A 15,175-nucleotide genomic window follows, 5' to 3' on the forward strand; every position below is an offset into this window, starting at 1 on the left:
TGTCTCTGAGTGGGCGAGAGCACCCCTGTGAGGTACTCTTAGACCTCGTTTGTCCTCAGAGCTACAGGATCAGATCATCTGGGAGGCTGAGAGCCCAGCATTTGCCTTGGTAGTAGCCCGATAGCTTACAAGACCTGTAAACAAAGGAACTGCTTCCTCTGTTCCTTCTTTCTTCCTGTTCTACATTCCGAGCATGGTGTTAAACGCACATGATACCTGATGAAGCAGAAGAGTTTCTGCCCTCAAGAAACTTCATTGATGTCTATAGGGGCTTCCCCAGTGGCTCTGGTAAAGAATTCGCCTGCATTGCAGGCGCCACAGGAGACACGGGTTCGAACCCTGGGTCAGGAGGATCCCCTGGAGGAGGGCATGGCAGCCCAGTCCAGTATTCTTGCCTGGAGAATCTCATAGACAGCGGAGCCTGGTGGCTACAGTCCATAGGGTCATAAAGAGCTGGACATGACTGAAGCAGCTTAGCATGCACTCACACACATGATGTCTATAATGCAAAGCTGTGGGGAATTTCCTGATGGTTCAGTAGTTAGGACTCTGTGCTTTCACTGCCTAGGGCCTAGGTTTGATCCTTAGTTGGGGAACGAAGATCCCACAAGCTGTGTCATGGCCAAAAAAAAAAAAAAGTAATATTTAATAGAAAGCTGAATTATGCATTGTTTTCTTTTTATATATGCATTGTAAATATTTTTCTCACTACTCATTTTTAATAATTTACTGTAGCCTGTTGAGTTTCAAGGGCACCAAGTGAAAGGATCCGCTACTAGCGCTGTGATGGTCAGAGGACACAGCTCACAGGTTGAATGCAGTCGGTTTTTGGATAGCGCTGTGTATGAAAGCTGCACAACAAACACTTGTGTTTTGACACCAGAGTTGCCTAGCACTTGTATGCAGATTGACTTCTTGCAGGTAAAATTATTCTTATCGTCGCACCTTGCCAAAGCATTTTCTTTATGTCAGTACTAAATTTTGCAAAGGGAGCATATTTACATCCTCGTAGAGCTGTAAGTTAAAAAAGAGTTTAGTAGATTCACATGAAGCATCATAAATCAAACTAAGTAAGACAAAACTATTTGGAAGATTTACTGCATTTTTTAGGATCGGGAACTTAAAGGATTACTTTTCACTTCAGAGAATAGTAGGAATTCATGACAAGAGCAAATAGGCAGATAATATATAGAAAATATATTTTAATAGCTACTAGATCTATTTTCCTTCTAATATGCACCCCTCTCCCCCGCCAAGTAGATACCAGGTACCTCTCATTGCTACCAAGTAGAAGAGGTTATTGAGAAAAGGATGTATGCATGTATTTGAAACAGTATCTGTTAAAGAGATTTAAAATTTTTCCATTTTTTATTAAAGCATAATACACATACAAAATAAATGCCCAGACCACAAGTGCACAGCTCAATAATTACCGCAGGGTGAAGAGAGCCATGTAACCTCCACCCTTAAGAAATAGAGCATTACCAGCATTACCATGGTTATTGGGGTTTATCAGCTTGTTTCTTATTGGGATCTCTTGTAGTAGGTACTTTGGTTTGACTTTCTTCCATATTGCTAAGCCTATACTGTTCCCCTGTCCTTTTAATATATTGTAATTCAGGGATACCATTATTTCTTAGTTTCATCAAAGGTAAGAGATGTTTCTATTTCTCATTTTCTGATTTTTTTTTTTTTAAGAAAATAAAGAAGTATTCCATACTGAAAAAGAAATTTATGTCCATTTGTTTTATCTTTAAATATTTTCACATACATCAGTATGGTCATGTTTTATATCCCGAGTCTATAAAAAATGTTCTAAGGCAAAGTGACTGACTTACCAACAGAGATAAGAACTTTTTGAGAAGTGTGACAGATTGCTTGCACACAGCAGTATCTGAACTTTAAAAGCTATCTTATATTTCATAAAATCCCAAGACACTATAATTAACTGTAAGCACCATTATAATGTGATTCTAAGAAATGAACACCAGTCAGTTAACATTACACAGTGCTTTTTCACTGCCCTTTTAAAAAATGTGGTAAAAACCACACACTATAAGATTTACGATCTTCACCATTTTATGTGATACTTTGGTAATGGAAAGTACATTAACAATGCCATGAAATAGATCTTCAGAACTTTGTTCACCTTCACTTGGATTTTTAATGTTACATTTAGTGAAAGACTCTTAGATTTATTTGAGCATAGAGTTTTATTGTATATCACACTGCTTTGTTTTCTTGTCTTTCCATGAATACAATACTTTTTGTTTGGTGCTAAACCCTAGTTTGATCTTCTTGAAGACATACAGACAGTAGAATTGCTTTAATATGTCTAATATTAACAATGCACAAATTCATATTTGTGATCATTATTTGACCAATATGACTCTTTGCATATAGTTGCCCTTTCACAGGCAGAGATAACTATGTCACAGCTGTTGTCTGTGCTATAGAGATACAAAAATGCGATTATTTTTAAGGTGTATCCCTATCTCAAAGATGTTAAGAGATAAGAAATATGAGCCATAAGAATTGATGAAATATAATATACTCTACTTTCTCTGAATGCAATTGGCTTCATAACATCTCTTTTTTTTTCTGTGTCTCAAGTTATAACTATAAACTATATATATGTATATATATACAGATAGGTAAAGTTATGGATGTATACACACTTTTTTGTAAACTGATAAATGGATCTCTATTTTCTAGTTCCCAAATGAAGAAAACTTTCCAAAAGGAGATACTAGCTTTACTATTGAAGACAATTTTCAAGTGATAGCTGAGTTTAATAAGGACTTGATTAAAAATGATTGTAAGTATATTATAAATAAAATATAATATTAAAAAGTTATTTGACATTGAACAAACTAGTGTATAAAAATATTCATGCTTTTTCCCGCCCCACAGCAATTTTAGATTTCCCTCCTAAAGATTCAGACCATTTACATAATTATTTGGATTATAATTTTAAATCAACAGAGAGGACTTCGTGGGAAAAAAATAAGGTATAATGTAAACAAAGTTGTTTTTCTTTTTGGTTTGTTTGTTTTTGTGGCCACACCCTGCAGTTTGTGGGATTTTAGTTCCATAATTAGGGATTGAACCCAGCCCTGATAGTAAAGTGTTGAGTCCTAACCACTGGACTGCCAGGGAATCCCCTAAACAGTTTTAATAGTTGTGAGTAAAAAATTTTGGTGAATCTTAGAAACAGCAAGTGTAAATACCCTGAGATTGAAGAGCTGGGTGGGTTCAAGAATGTGAACGAGGGCCATAGTAGCTGGATTGTGGAAAGTCACAGGGAAAGCAGTAATCAAATGAAATTGGGAAAGTGAGCAGGACCAGATACACAAAGTCTTGCAGGTCAGATTAAGAGCTTTAATATTGGTCCGTGTCCCATTAGGAAATTACTGAAGGGTTTCAGCAGAAAACTCATTACATTTACATTTTTAAAAGGTTTTGTTGGCTGCTGTGTGGAAGATGTATTTGATGGACACTGTGGTGGAAGCAAGGAAACCAGTTAAAATGAGCTGTAGATGACAGTGACTTGAAGAAGAGACTGTGGCAGTGAAAGTATAGAGGAGTTGGTAGTTAGATTTAAGATAAATTTTGGAGTCAGAAGTGTGGATGTTGCTAGATTGGCTGTAGAGAGCAGAGTGAAGGAAGGGGAGGAGAAAGCTGCCTGAATTTCTGACATAACAAAGTGGACTGAAGTGGGCTTTACTGAGTGGAGTCAGCTGCAGGGCTCTATTAGTCTGCTAGGGCTGCTGTAACGGAGGATGAGTGACTTAAACAACAGAAATTAATTTTGTCACAGTTCTGGAGGGTAGAAGTCCAAGATCAAGTTTCTGATGAGAACTCTATTCCTGGCGTACGGACAGCTACCTTCTCACTGTGTACTCATGCATACTTCCTTGGCGTGTGCACATGGGTAAAGAGAGTGCAAGGGAGTGAGATCCGTCTTCTTGTAAGGACACTAATGCTGGTGGATCAGGGTACCACTCTTTAGCCTTGATTACCTCTTAAAGGCCCCATCTCCAAACACAGTCACACTGGGAGACTGGGAAGAAAGCAACAATAAGAGGTGTTGTGTCATAGTGGGCACCCACTAAGAGGCCTCCTGTAAAACAAAACTCAGGATTGTCCTCCCTGAAGGATAGAAAAGTAAGGTATTCACACACCAGTTCCCATCTCTCTTTGACTGAAGGTTACTCCTGGTCATATTAACCACCTGGCACGTTTGGCCTGCCCTACCTGCTGTTCCAGCCACTGTCCTCAGACAGAAAGATGTAGATGCTTGAAGTAGGAAGCCTGGGACAGGTAGGGGAGCGATTCCCCAACTGTAGATGACCTCAGAGATAGGCCAGGGGGACATGGCAGGACAGCAACAGCATCTGTCACAGCGGTCAATGGTGGAGATCTTAGGAACTCTTCAGTGGGCTGTGCTTCCTGCCACGCAGAGGAGTCTGATCTACTGGCAAAGACAGAAGCGGACTTTCAGAGAAGAGCCAGAGTTAGTGGCAGCAGAAGCCCTGATTCCAGCTGGTTTTGAGGCCCTGGGCCCAGTTGTTCTGTTCAATTCATACTAGATTTTTTTTCGTTGGAGGATAATTGCTTTACAATGTTGCATTGGTTTCTGCCATACATCAACATGAATCAGCTGTAGATACAGATATGTCCCCTCTCTCTTGAACCTCCCTGTCACCTCCCACTCCATCCCACCCCTCTAGGTTATCGCAGAGCACTGCAAGCCACATTAGATTTTTAAGGTGATTAATTTCTAGAAGTAGCAACAAAATTAAATCCTATTAGGAAGAGAATAACATAGAGAATGATATGACCATTCAGATATGGAATATATTTTAAAAAGTTTATTCCATTTAGAAGCAATATTTGAAGTTTAGATCAACTGTAGATATGCCCTAGACCCAAGGACATGAAGAGAAAGCTGTTCAGGCCTTGGGTTTGCAGGAAGCACAGCTCCAGACATGAGGTCTGCTTAAGCCTGTGTCCCTAAGACTGGAACCTGATCTTCCCAACCAAATCCCCATAACCCATATCAATCCAAATCAGAATCTGACCCATTTCAAATAAATCCAGCAGGTTTTATGTTCTGTATTTCACTTTCCATTATCCTTGTTTGTTTTAGTGCATTTATTTATCCTGCCCCTTTTGGAAGAAACTTTGCCCCACTATAGCTCTACACAATGTGCCTGAAAGCATTGTTTTTATAATACAGTTACTAGAATTTGTTCAGACTATAGGGAAAAAACGCAACAAGAGGATTTTGGTCTGTAGTTTTGTGTCTTCTTTCTGGATAGGTGACGTCACCAGAACAGAAGATCTCAACATTAAGCCCTGTTTCTACTTTATGTTTTAACTCGAGAGATGATGACTTCATGCTAGAATTCTCTGAGCAGTCCCTGAAAGTACAAACTTTACCTGGTAATCTTCACTTTCTCAACGGAGATAATTGTTCCCATATGGTTCTAATCTATCTGTCCATGTAAAATGAAATTTTTTATTTGAGAGATTGCTTATAAACTAAAAATAACCTTGAAACCAGACTCAGTGTCTTATACCCTCATGCCTTCCCACAATCTACTTTGACTTTTTCTGTTGCGGATGCCTCTTACTCCCAAACCCAATACTCCCTTCTAGCTCTCTGGTACCTTCTTTATCCTCTCAGCTTCTCATCTCAGACCTCTACCACTGCCAACACTTCTCACAGCTGTAACTCCAGAGTCTGGCCCCTCTGTAGCCCCTTCCCCTCCCAGGGAACGGGTTCATTGTGAATGTCAATCATCATTGACCTTCTCATAGCCTCTTAGCTTCCCCTCTTTTGCTTGGGATCCTGGCATTATCAGGGAGTTCTTCAACTGCTGTGACCTCAACTGCATTCTCAGGCTTCTGTGTCTTCACACACTACACCTCTTCCCTATGAGTAATTTCCTGCTTCTTGGTAAGATAATACATCTGTAGGATCTCTTCCAACTTTTCTGTTCCTCTCTCTTTTCTTGTAATCTCATCAATGTATCTTCCCTTGATTCTGAAGTTAGGCTGAGTGAGGAGTAAAGTTGTAGGTAATTTTTTGGTCATGGGTGGATGATATAAAAGCTGTAAAGTGTCTGGATAATTGGCTTGGAGAAGGTTTAGTGGGTATGGATGGTAGAGGAAACGAGGTAGGAAGGAGTCAGTATGGGAAGAATGAGTATCTAAAACAAGTGAAGTCACAGTGACATATAGATGACTTACACGGTTCTACCATGACTGTTACTATTTAATCAGGTTTTAACTTTTCTGTCAATGTTGCCTAATCAATTTGTTAGGATTACAGCATAACACTTTACAAAAGAATGTCATTGACTTACCTGCTGTCCTACTACCTTCCCAAGTGACCGCCAAGGTTTATTTCCAACAAAACAGAAACTCTGTCGAGAAGGAACATTATTATAAAATAGGAAACCATAGCATTTTAGGTAAAAACTTTAAGCTTATTTAGTTCTCATGCAGTATTACTATTTATTCAGCAAATATTACTGCTTTTAATATTTTCAGGTATATATCAACTACTCATGATGCTGAAAGGAATTCTAAAACTCAGCCAAAATCTGCCATAACATGAGTTTACCACAGTTGAGCTCTTATCACATAACAATGTATCAAAATAAAGCTAAAACTCTTCTTTACCCTGAAGGTCAACATATTAATCCATGAATGTAATAAATATATAAGAGAGGTTACAACACATCAATAAATAAACCTTGAACTTCAGTCTCTGGAGAAGGAATATGAAGTTGAGAATAAAACCTAGCTTTGGTTTTCTGTCTTAACTTTCTTAACTCTGCCAGTTGGTAGTTATGTTACCTCTAGGCCTTGGTTGGCAACCTCATCTGTAAAGTGAGAATGAGGAATCCCTTCTTGGTTGTAAAGTACTTGAAAGGTTCAGTGTTACATAAATATGCAGTATTTTGGGGGTAGGGGTAGTTGTGATGGTGGTGAGTGGAAATTATTAGCTAAGAAAGAAAAGAAAAAGAGAAGGATTTCAAATTTATCAACCTTAAAAAAGTTTCAGAGTCTAAAATTAAGTTTGAAATCTTTATTTTTTTAAGACCAAAACCATTAAAAATTTTTAAAAGGAAATGTGATTTTCTGGTACAAGGCATGTTGGTACTTTTTGCTTTTTTGTATGGATACCCACTGTTTTCTAAAGATTGAATGATATCTGTAATACATTTTTAATTAGCTCTTTTTTTTTCAGTAATGAAAAAATCAAGTTCTCTGGAGAATAAGAACCTTCAAAGGCTTTCCTTCAAAGTAAGTAGAACCCGAGCTCCACCTGCCAGCGGGCCACCTGACTTAGACTCTCGTTCATCTATGATGGGCTGCGACAGGCAAAAGGCTTCTGGTTCTCCCATACTCAGCTTGTGTGAAGAGTCAGCAGTTCCTTCTTTTAGCTTTGGGCCCAAGGACCAGAATGAGACTTCTTTCCCTAACGAATCTAGGGAAGTAACTCCAAGTGATGTTTCACTTCTTGATAATACATCTACTCAAAGCAAGTGGCAGAAATATCAAAATATACGCCAGTGCAACTTGACTACTCCAGACAGAGTTGATGAGAAAGTAACAGATGGCTTCCATGCTGAGGCTGTTTCTGGGATGCATTTTAGTAACACAGGTGAAAGAGAGAGTGATGCTGTGAAAGAAAGTTCTTTAGACTCTGTGCATTTACAAATGATAAAACACGTGCTTCAGCAGCAGCAGCGGGATTTTAGCAGTCAAGATTCGGTTTGCAGAAGGAAGACACTTTCTTGGAATATAAACCAGGCTTCTAAGACTGAGGAAATTCAGAATATGTTAGGAGAGTATGCCTGCTACAACTGCAGTGTAACAGGAGATTTACAGGTGAGGAAATATACCAGTGTTTTCTTGGTGCATCTTTTCCAGTACTTATCTGAATTTCAGCAAAAGAATTACCAAAGTCATACAAGTGAAATGATTTTAGTCTTGAAGCCAGTGACTTTTTGTTTTTTTTTTTTTTTAGCTTTCCAAAACTCTTGCTACAGTCACATTTTTTTTTAAAGTTCTTTTTATTCATTTAATGGATTGATTTGTCTGCACCCGGTCTTAGTTGTGCCCCGTGGAATCATAGTTCCCTGATCAGGAATCAAACCCAGGCCCCTGCCTTGGGAGCACGGAGTCTTAGCCACTGGACCACCAGGAAAGTCTGTCACATCTTCTTTGACTTAAGACCTTTCTAGAGGTTGTAAACACTAAATTGCATATTTGAAAGTGTCTGATGCAGTATCTGGCACATAAAAGGTACTTAAATTATAGTTCTTTTTCCATCATGACTTCTACCACTACTATTACCATTATATATTATCTATAGAATTTGCTTATTAGTAAACAGTATTTTTCTGGAGTTATTGTAATAACTTGAATTATTCCATTTCAGGAGGTAAATGACTCTGAGCTATGCTTCCCAAGTGGGCAGAAGGTAAAATCTGCATGTCTTCCCCAAAGGCAAATTCACATACCAGCTGTTTTTCAGTCTCCTGCTCATTATAAGCAGATTTTTACATCTTGTCTCACAGGTATGAGATGAGATTATTTTATTATGATTGACTGCTGCTTAATGTTGATAGTATAACTGTGAGAAAGTGTAGTATCTTATATTATGAATTTTTACATTAAATTTCTACTTGAGATTTGCTATTTTCTATACATTTAATCCAGGTTTTGACAGTAACATATTTCAGATCAAAATTGAGTTTTAAGAGTGGGAAATGACAGCATTATCTTTTTCAAGATGTAGTGTAAAAATTTTTTTTAAAGTGTTACAGGTAGTTTTGATAAATCAAGTAGGAAATTTTAAGTATGGTATATGATGAGTAATACTTGTCTTTTTAAAAATGGATGTTAATGTTATGTTACAGTCAAAAGGCTATTTTCAGATTTAACTAATAGTATATATCTGATACGTGAAATTATTTTGTATTTAATTTTCATCTGTGTATATTTTTAAATTACCTTAAAAAAATTTTTTTGTAGAACATTTAAATATATTGCTATTTGGATTGGCACAAAGGTTGCACAAGGCTCTTTCAAAAGTTGACATATCATTTTACACATCATCAAATGGAGACAAACTGAAAAATGTAGAAAATAATGTGCCATCCTGCCATCATCAGCAGCCTGCAAAACTGGTCATGGTTAAAAAAGAAGGTCCAAATAAGGTATTTTTCCCTCTTCCCCTCCTTTTATTAGACTTACTTGTTTATAAAAGGCTTGGTACCTGTTGCTTTACAAAAAGTTTAAAGTGTTAAGTCTTGACTGGGAGTCTTCTGCTTGAGGCATTAGTAACTGACATATAGTAAACACTCGGTACATTTTTCCTGAAAGATGGTCTGCGTTCGAGGATACAAAAATATGAGTTAAGATCAGCTTTCAGATGGCTTGGGAACTTGCTGCATAGTAGTAGATGGAGAAAAAGATGTAAAAGGAAATTTTATATAATACTGGAATTTATAAAATAGGAGGGATGCGCAAATAACAGGAAGGGCACTTAGAAGGGACTGTGTCCCAGCCTGAGGGCCTAGAGAATGCAGAGATGAGCCTGAAGGAAGTAAGGGCTGAAAGAAAAAAAAAAAAAGAGAGAGAGTAAGGGCTGAAACTGGTCTCTAGTACGAGTAACAAAACTGGTAAGGCCAGAGGAATAGAGAAGCAAGCTGACTTATTTCATATTGCTGATAACATTATTATGGAAGAAGTTAACTTAGTAAACTGTGTAATGTTGACGGATGGTTTGGACTCGTAACGGTACTTTCAGTCATAACACAACTTTCCTCCACTGCTTGCATATTCTATCTACTTCATCGTTAGTTGAGTATGTAAATCTGCATTTAAGTTTAGCTGCAAAAGCAAGAATTCATAAATAATATTGGAGAAGTCTCCAAGCAGCCTTTAGAAAAGTCCTGACAAATATGGTACTAAAATAGTAAAATAAATAAATAAACATTATTTTTCTCACTAAGTTTCAATATCTTTGTCCCCTCAGGGTCGTCTCTTTTATACCTGTGATGGACCCAAAGCTGACCAATGTAAATTTTTTAAGTGGTTTGAAGAAATGACCCCAGGATATTTAACACAGGAAAAATCTCTACCTAGCATGGTTTTAAGTGATATAAAAAGTATTGGCTTATACTTAAGAAGTCAAAAGATACCCCTCTATGAGGAATGCCAACTTTTCGTGAGGTATGTTTTATGATGCTAAGTAACTGCATCTAATCATATCAAAATAGTAACCTCACAGAATTATCACCAGTTTTCAAAGAGATTGAGTTAGGAAAAATATCTAAAAGGTACCTCAGTTTTTATAACTATAAAATGGGAATAACTCTCTAAAGCTGTTTTTGGTCCCCTCTAAATGTTGAGCAGATATTTGGGGTGGCCCAGTGGTAAAGAATCTGCCTGCAAATGCAGGAGATGCAGGAGATACATGTTTGATCCCTGGGTCAGAAAGATCCCCTGGAGAAAGAAATGGTAACCCACTCCAGTATTCTTACCTGGAAGATCCCATGGACAGCCTGGTGGGTTACAGTCCATTGTGTCACAAAGAGTGGGACACGACTTAGCAACTAAACCACATTAAACAAACATTGAGCAGTGTCAGCAATATCAGGATTACTGGCAGGAATGCCATTTTTCTAACCACTTTTACATTAATCATAATCCTAAGGAAAACTCTGTGAAACAAATCCCAAGAATAATTTGTATCAGTGCAGGATAATACATAGTGATCATTCACAAACCTCAACTACATAGTTTATAGGATCACAGAATGCTACTTTTTGGAAACAGTCGTTATAAAAGTTGAATTACCCAAAAAGTAAAATAATGAGCATTTGGATGATAATTTAATAATAACAGCATTTATTGGGAGCTGGTACATCTCAGGTACTCTTCTAAACACTCTGCAATATTATTTCATTTCATTGTCATAAGCTATGGAAATATAATCTATTATTGCATTTTACAGTTATAGAAACCGAAGTATTCTATCATTTAAATACTATTCTTATTTGTCTCTTTTAAAACTAATGATGCTTCTGTGAGGCTTGTATTTGACACAATGTATTTTTATTCTGTATATATACATATGAAAGTGGGCTTCCCAGACGGATCAGTGGTAAAGAACTCACCTGCCAATGCACGAGTAGAAAGAGATGTAGGTTTGGTCCCTGGGTCAGGAAGATCCCCTGGAGAAGAAAATGGCAACCCACTCCAGTATTTTTGCCTGGGAAATCTCATGGACAGAGGAGCCTGTTTGGCTACAGTCCAGTCCAGTTCAGTTCAGTTGCTCAGTCATGTCGGACTCTTTGCAACCCCATGGACTACAGCATGCTAGGCCTCCCTGTCCGTCACCAACTCCCACCAGCATGCTCAAACTCATGTCCATTGAGGCGGTGATGCTATCCAACCATCTCATCCTCTGTTGTCTCCTCTTCCTGCCTTCAATCTTTCCCAGCATCACAGTCTTTTCAAATGAGTCAGTTCTTCGCATCAGGTGGCCAGTATTGGAGTTTCAGCTTCAGCATTAGACCTTCCAGTGAATATTCAGACTGATTTCTTTTAGGATGGACTGGTTTGATCTTGCAGTCCAAGGAACTCTCAAGAGTCTTCTCCAACACCACAGTTCAAAAGAATCAATCCTTTGGTGCTCAGCTTGATTTATAGTCCAACTCTCACATCCATACATGACTACTGGAAAAACCATAGCTTTGACTAGACAGACCTTTGTTTGCAAAGTAATGTCTCTGTTCTTTAATATGCTATCTAGGTTGGTCATAGATTTTCTTCCAAGGAGCAAGCATCTTTTAATTTCATGGCTGCAATCACCATCTGCAGTGATTTTGGAGTCCCTCCCAAATAAAGTCTGCCACTGTTTCCATTGTTTCCCCATCTATTTGCCATGAAGTGATGGGACTATATGCCATGATCTTCATTTTCTGAGTGTTGAGTTTTAAGTCAGCTTTTAAACTCTCCTCTTTCACTTTCATCAAGAGGCTCTTTAGTTCTTCTTCGCTTTCTGCCATAAGGGTGGTGTCATCTGCATGTCTGGGGTTATTGATATTTCTCCCAGCATTCTTGATTCCAGCTTGTGATTCATCCAGCCCAGCACTTCTCGTAATGTACTCTGCATATAAGTTAAATAAGCAGGGTGACAATATACAGCCTTGACATACTCCTTTCCTAATTTGGAACCAGTCTGTTGTTCCATGTCCAGTTCTAACTGTTGCTTCTTGACCTCCATACAGATTTCTCAGGAGGCAGATAAGGTCGTCTGGTATTCCCATTTCTTTAAGAATTTTCCACAGTTTATTGTGATCCACACAGTCAAAGGCTTTAGCATAGTCAGTAAAGCAGAAGTAGATGTATTTCTGGAATTCTCTTGCTTTTTTGATGATCCAGTGGATATTGTCTATTTGATCTCTGGTTCCTCTGCCTTTTCTAAATCCAGCTTGAACATCTGGAATTACACGGTTACAGTCCATGGGGGCTACAGTCCGTGGGGTCACAAAAGAGTCGAACATGACTTAGTGACTAATTAGAACAACAGTATATAAAAGCGTATAAACATACACTCTCTTTGGTTCTTTCCTCTTCATGCTCTATTTTAAAGAAATTTTTTAGAAAACATTTGTACTTTTAAACTTCCCGTTGCAAAATAAATAAATCCTGCAGATGTAATAATATACAGCATGGTGACTGTGCTTAATATTATTTTACTGTATATTTGAAAGTTGATAAGAAAGTAAGAGTTCTCATTATTACAAGAAAAAACTTTTATTTAAAAAAATTTTATACATGCAATGAGTTCTTCAGTACTTTAAAAAAAATTCAATGTATTTATTTATTTGGTATGCCTTGCAGCATGTGGGATCTTAGTTCCCCAGCCAGGGATCAAACCCAAGTTCCAGCAGTGAATGCTTGGAATCTTAATCACTGGACCACCAGGGAATTCCCCTTAATTTATTTAAAAATAAACAAAAACACTTCATCCATTTTTTTTCACAAGGAAAAAACCATTGTGACTGTGTGGTGATGGATGTTAACTGGACTTTTGGTGATAATTTCACAGTATACACATAAATCATGATGTACACCTGGAATAATATAGTGTATGTCAATTATATCTTAAAAAAAATGTCATACCTTAATATTCAAATTCAGTTTTGTCTCTTACTCACTTTGCAGAAAAGGATTTGATTTTCAAAGAAAACGGTATGGTAAACTAAAGAAGTTTGCTACTGTAGATCCTGAATTTTATAATGAACCTAAGAGCAAACTTTATCTTAAACTGAGTCGGAAAGAAAGTTCATCTACTTACAGCAAAGGTGGGTTGATCTGATGACGCTGTGCCTGAGTCTGGCCTTGTTCTCAGTTATATGTGTGTTGTGCTCTGTGCCCAGGTTGCTCCGTCGTGTCTGACTCTTTCATGACCCCATGGACTGTAGCCCGCCAGGCTCCTCTGTCCATTGAATTTTCCAGGCAACAACACTGGAGTGGGTTGCCATTTCCTCCTCCAGGGGATCTTCCTGACCCAGAGATCGAACCTGAGTCTCCTCTGTCTCCTGTATTGGCAGGCAGATTCTTTGCCCCTGAGCCACCTGGAAGCCCCATCTCAGTTACATACAGCTCTGTAAATTCTTTGTATTAAAGAGATTTTTATTTTTTTATTTTTTTAAAGAGATTTTTAAAAGTACAGTTTCATAGTATATATTGTGAATTACTGTATAATAAATTAAACCATTTCTTTTGAAAAAAGCATATTTAATTCTTCCCCTCACCCCTAGAAAATAAATTTTAAATTTTATTTTTTTAAAAACTTTATTATAAGCTGTCAAAAACTGTTTAATTTTGTTTAAAAAGTCACATGAGTTCTTGGCATCATAAGTATACTAGATGAATTGTACCCTGAACTTAATGTCAAAAATAAGCTGAAAATGTAGAGTTTATTGATACTTCTGTCATTGCTGCACAACATGACAACACTGGACCCCAGATTTTGTATATTTGGAAATAAAATTCTTAATAAATTATTTTTCTAAGGACCTTATATACACTAATTTGGGTTAATTATTATCTTGGTTTCATGACCTACTCTTATGATTTATCCTCACCTAGCTTGCTTTAGGAGAAGGCAATGGCACCCCACTCCAGTACTCTTGCCTGGAAAATCCCATGGACGGAGGAGCCTGGTAGGCTGCAGTCCATGGGGTTGCTAGGAGTTGGACATGACTGAGCAACTTCACTTTCCCTTTTCACTTCATGCATCAGAGAAGGAAAAGCAACCCACTCCAGTGTTCTTGCCTGGAGAATCCCAGGGACGGGGGAGCCTGGTGGGCTGCCGTCTATGGGGTCGCACAGGGTTGGACATGACTGAAGCGACTTAGCAGCAGCAGCTTGCTTTAGTTATTTGATTAGTTATTTTAAATGATAAAAGTGAATCAACAAAGCAAAGCTAAATCTGGTACCTATTATAGCTATCTATAGTTCATACAAAGAAACCCCACTAACTTATCTAGTTGTTTCTCCTAAACCAAAGCAGTTAGTTAGCATTTTCATCCCTGTGTTCATCAGCATCTTGCTTTCCTTTGTATATGTTTATATAAATGAATTCCTTAGAAAGCATATTTTAAGTTTTAAGGTTTTTAAAATGTTATTCAAGTGATATAGTTCTGTAAGTAATCTTATAGAATTTATCTTTTTCACTGAATAGTATAATATATTGCTGCAGTATATATATGTTATTAATGTTGATCTAAAATCTAGTCTAGATTATGTGTTTTGTGTATAGTATTTTATTTTGTGACTGTGCCATAGTTCGTTCATTCACTCTTCCATCGATGATCATTTGGTTTCTAAGTTTTGTCATTGTGAACAGTGTGCCATAAATATTCTTATACTATCCTGTAGATGTGCAAGAGTTTCTCTTAGATATAATCCTAGGAATGAAAATGCTGTTACAGGAATTGAAAATGCCACACAAACCTGTAGGCTGTAGAGGCAAACTGATTTCTAAAGCGGTTACATCAATTTATATTCCTGTCTTGTGACTCAGCATACTCAAATGAGCACAAAGTGATCTCATTGTGGTTTTAGTTTG

The 15,175-nt window shown here is 37.5% G+C and overlaps 1 protein-coding gene across 9 annotated transcripts in view; it reads left to right on the forward strand.

Annotated features, from left to right (window-relative positions):
* The window catches only part of ZGRF1 (zinc finger GRF-type containing 1), a 54,859-nt gene that overhangs the window by 21,003 nt on the left and 18,681 nt on the right, over positions 1–15,175 (forward strand). For 5 of the 9 annotated variants that reach the window (XM_065907613.1, XM_065907615.1, XM_065907612.1 and 2 more), the window contains 10 exons: positions 736–921; positions 2,716–2,818; positions 2,914–3,011; positions 5,325–5,448; positions 6,399–6,482; positions 7,265–7,908; positions 8,462–8,600; positions 9,058–9,242; positions 10,064–10,260; positions 13,264–13,403. In XM_065907613.1, the coding sequence (XP_065763685.1) occupies positions 736–921; positions 2,716–2,818; positions 2,914–3,011; positions 5,325–5,448; positions 6,399–6,482; positions 7,265–7,908; positions 8,462–8,600; positions 9,058–9,242; positions 10,064–10,260; positions 13,264–13,403 (1,900 nt within the window). The remainder of the gene's footprint in view (positions 1–735; positions 922–2,715; positions 2,819–2,913; positions 3,012–5,324; positions 5,449–6,398; positions 6,483–7,264; positions 7,909–8,461; positions 8,601–9,057; positions 9,243–10,063; positions 10,261–13,263; positions 13,404–15,175) is intronic. The other 4 variants (XM_065907618.1, XM_065907616.1, XM_065907620.1 and 1 more) reach the window with 4 other exon arrangements.

This window comes from Muntiacus reevesi, chromosome 16, assembly GCF_963930625.1.
Source record: "Muntiacus reevesi chromosome 16, mMunRee1.1, whole genome shotgun sequence".
Classification (NCBI taxonomy): domain Eukaryota; kingdom Metazoa; phylum Chordata; class Mammalia; order Artiodactyla; family Cervidae; genus Muntiacus; species Muntiacus reevesi.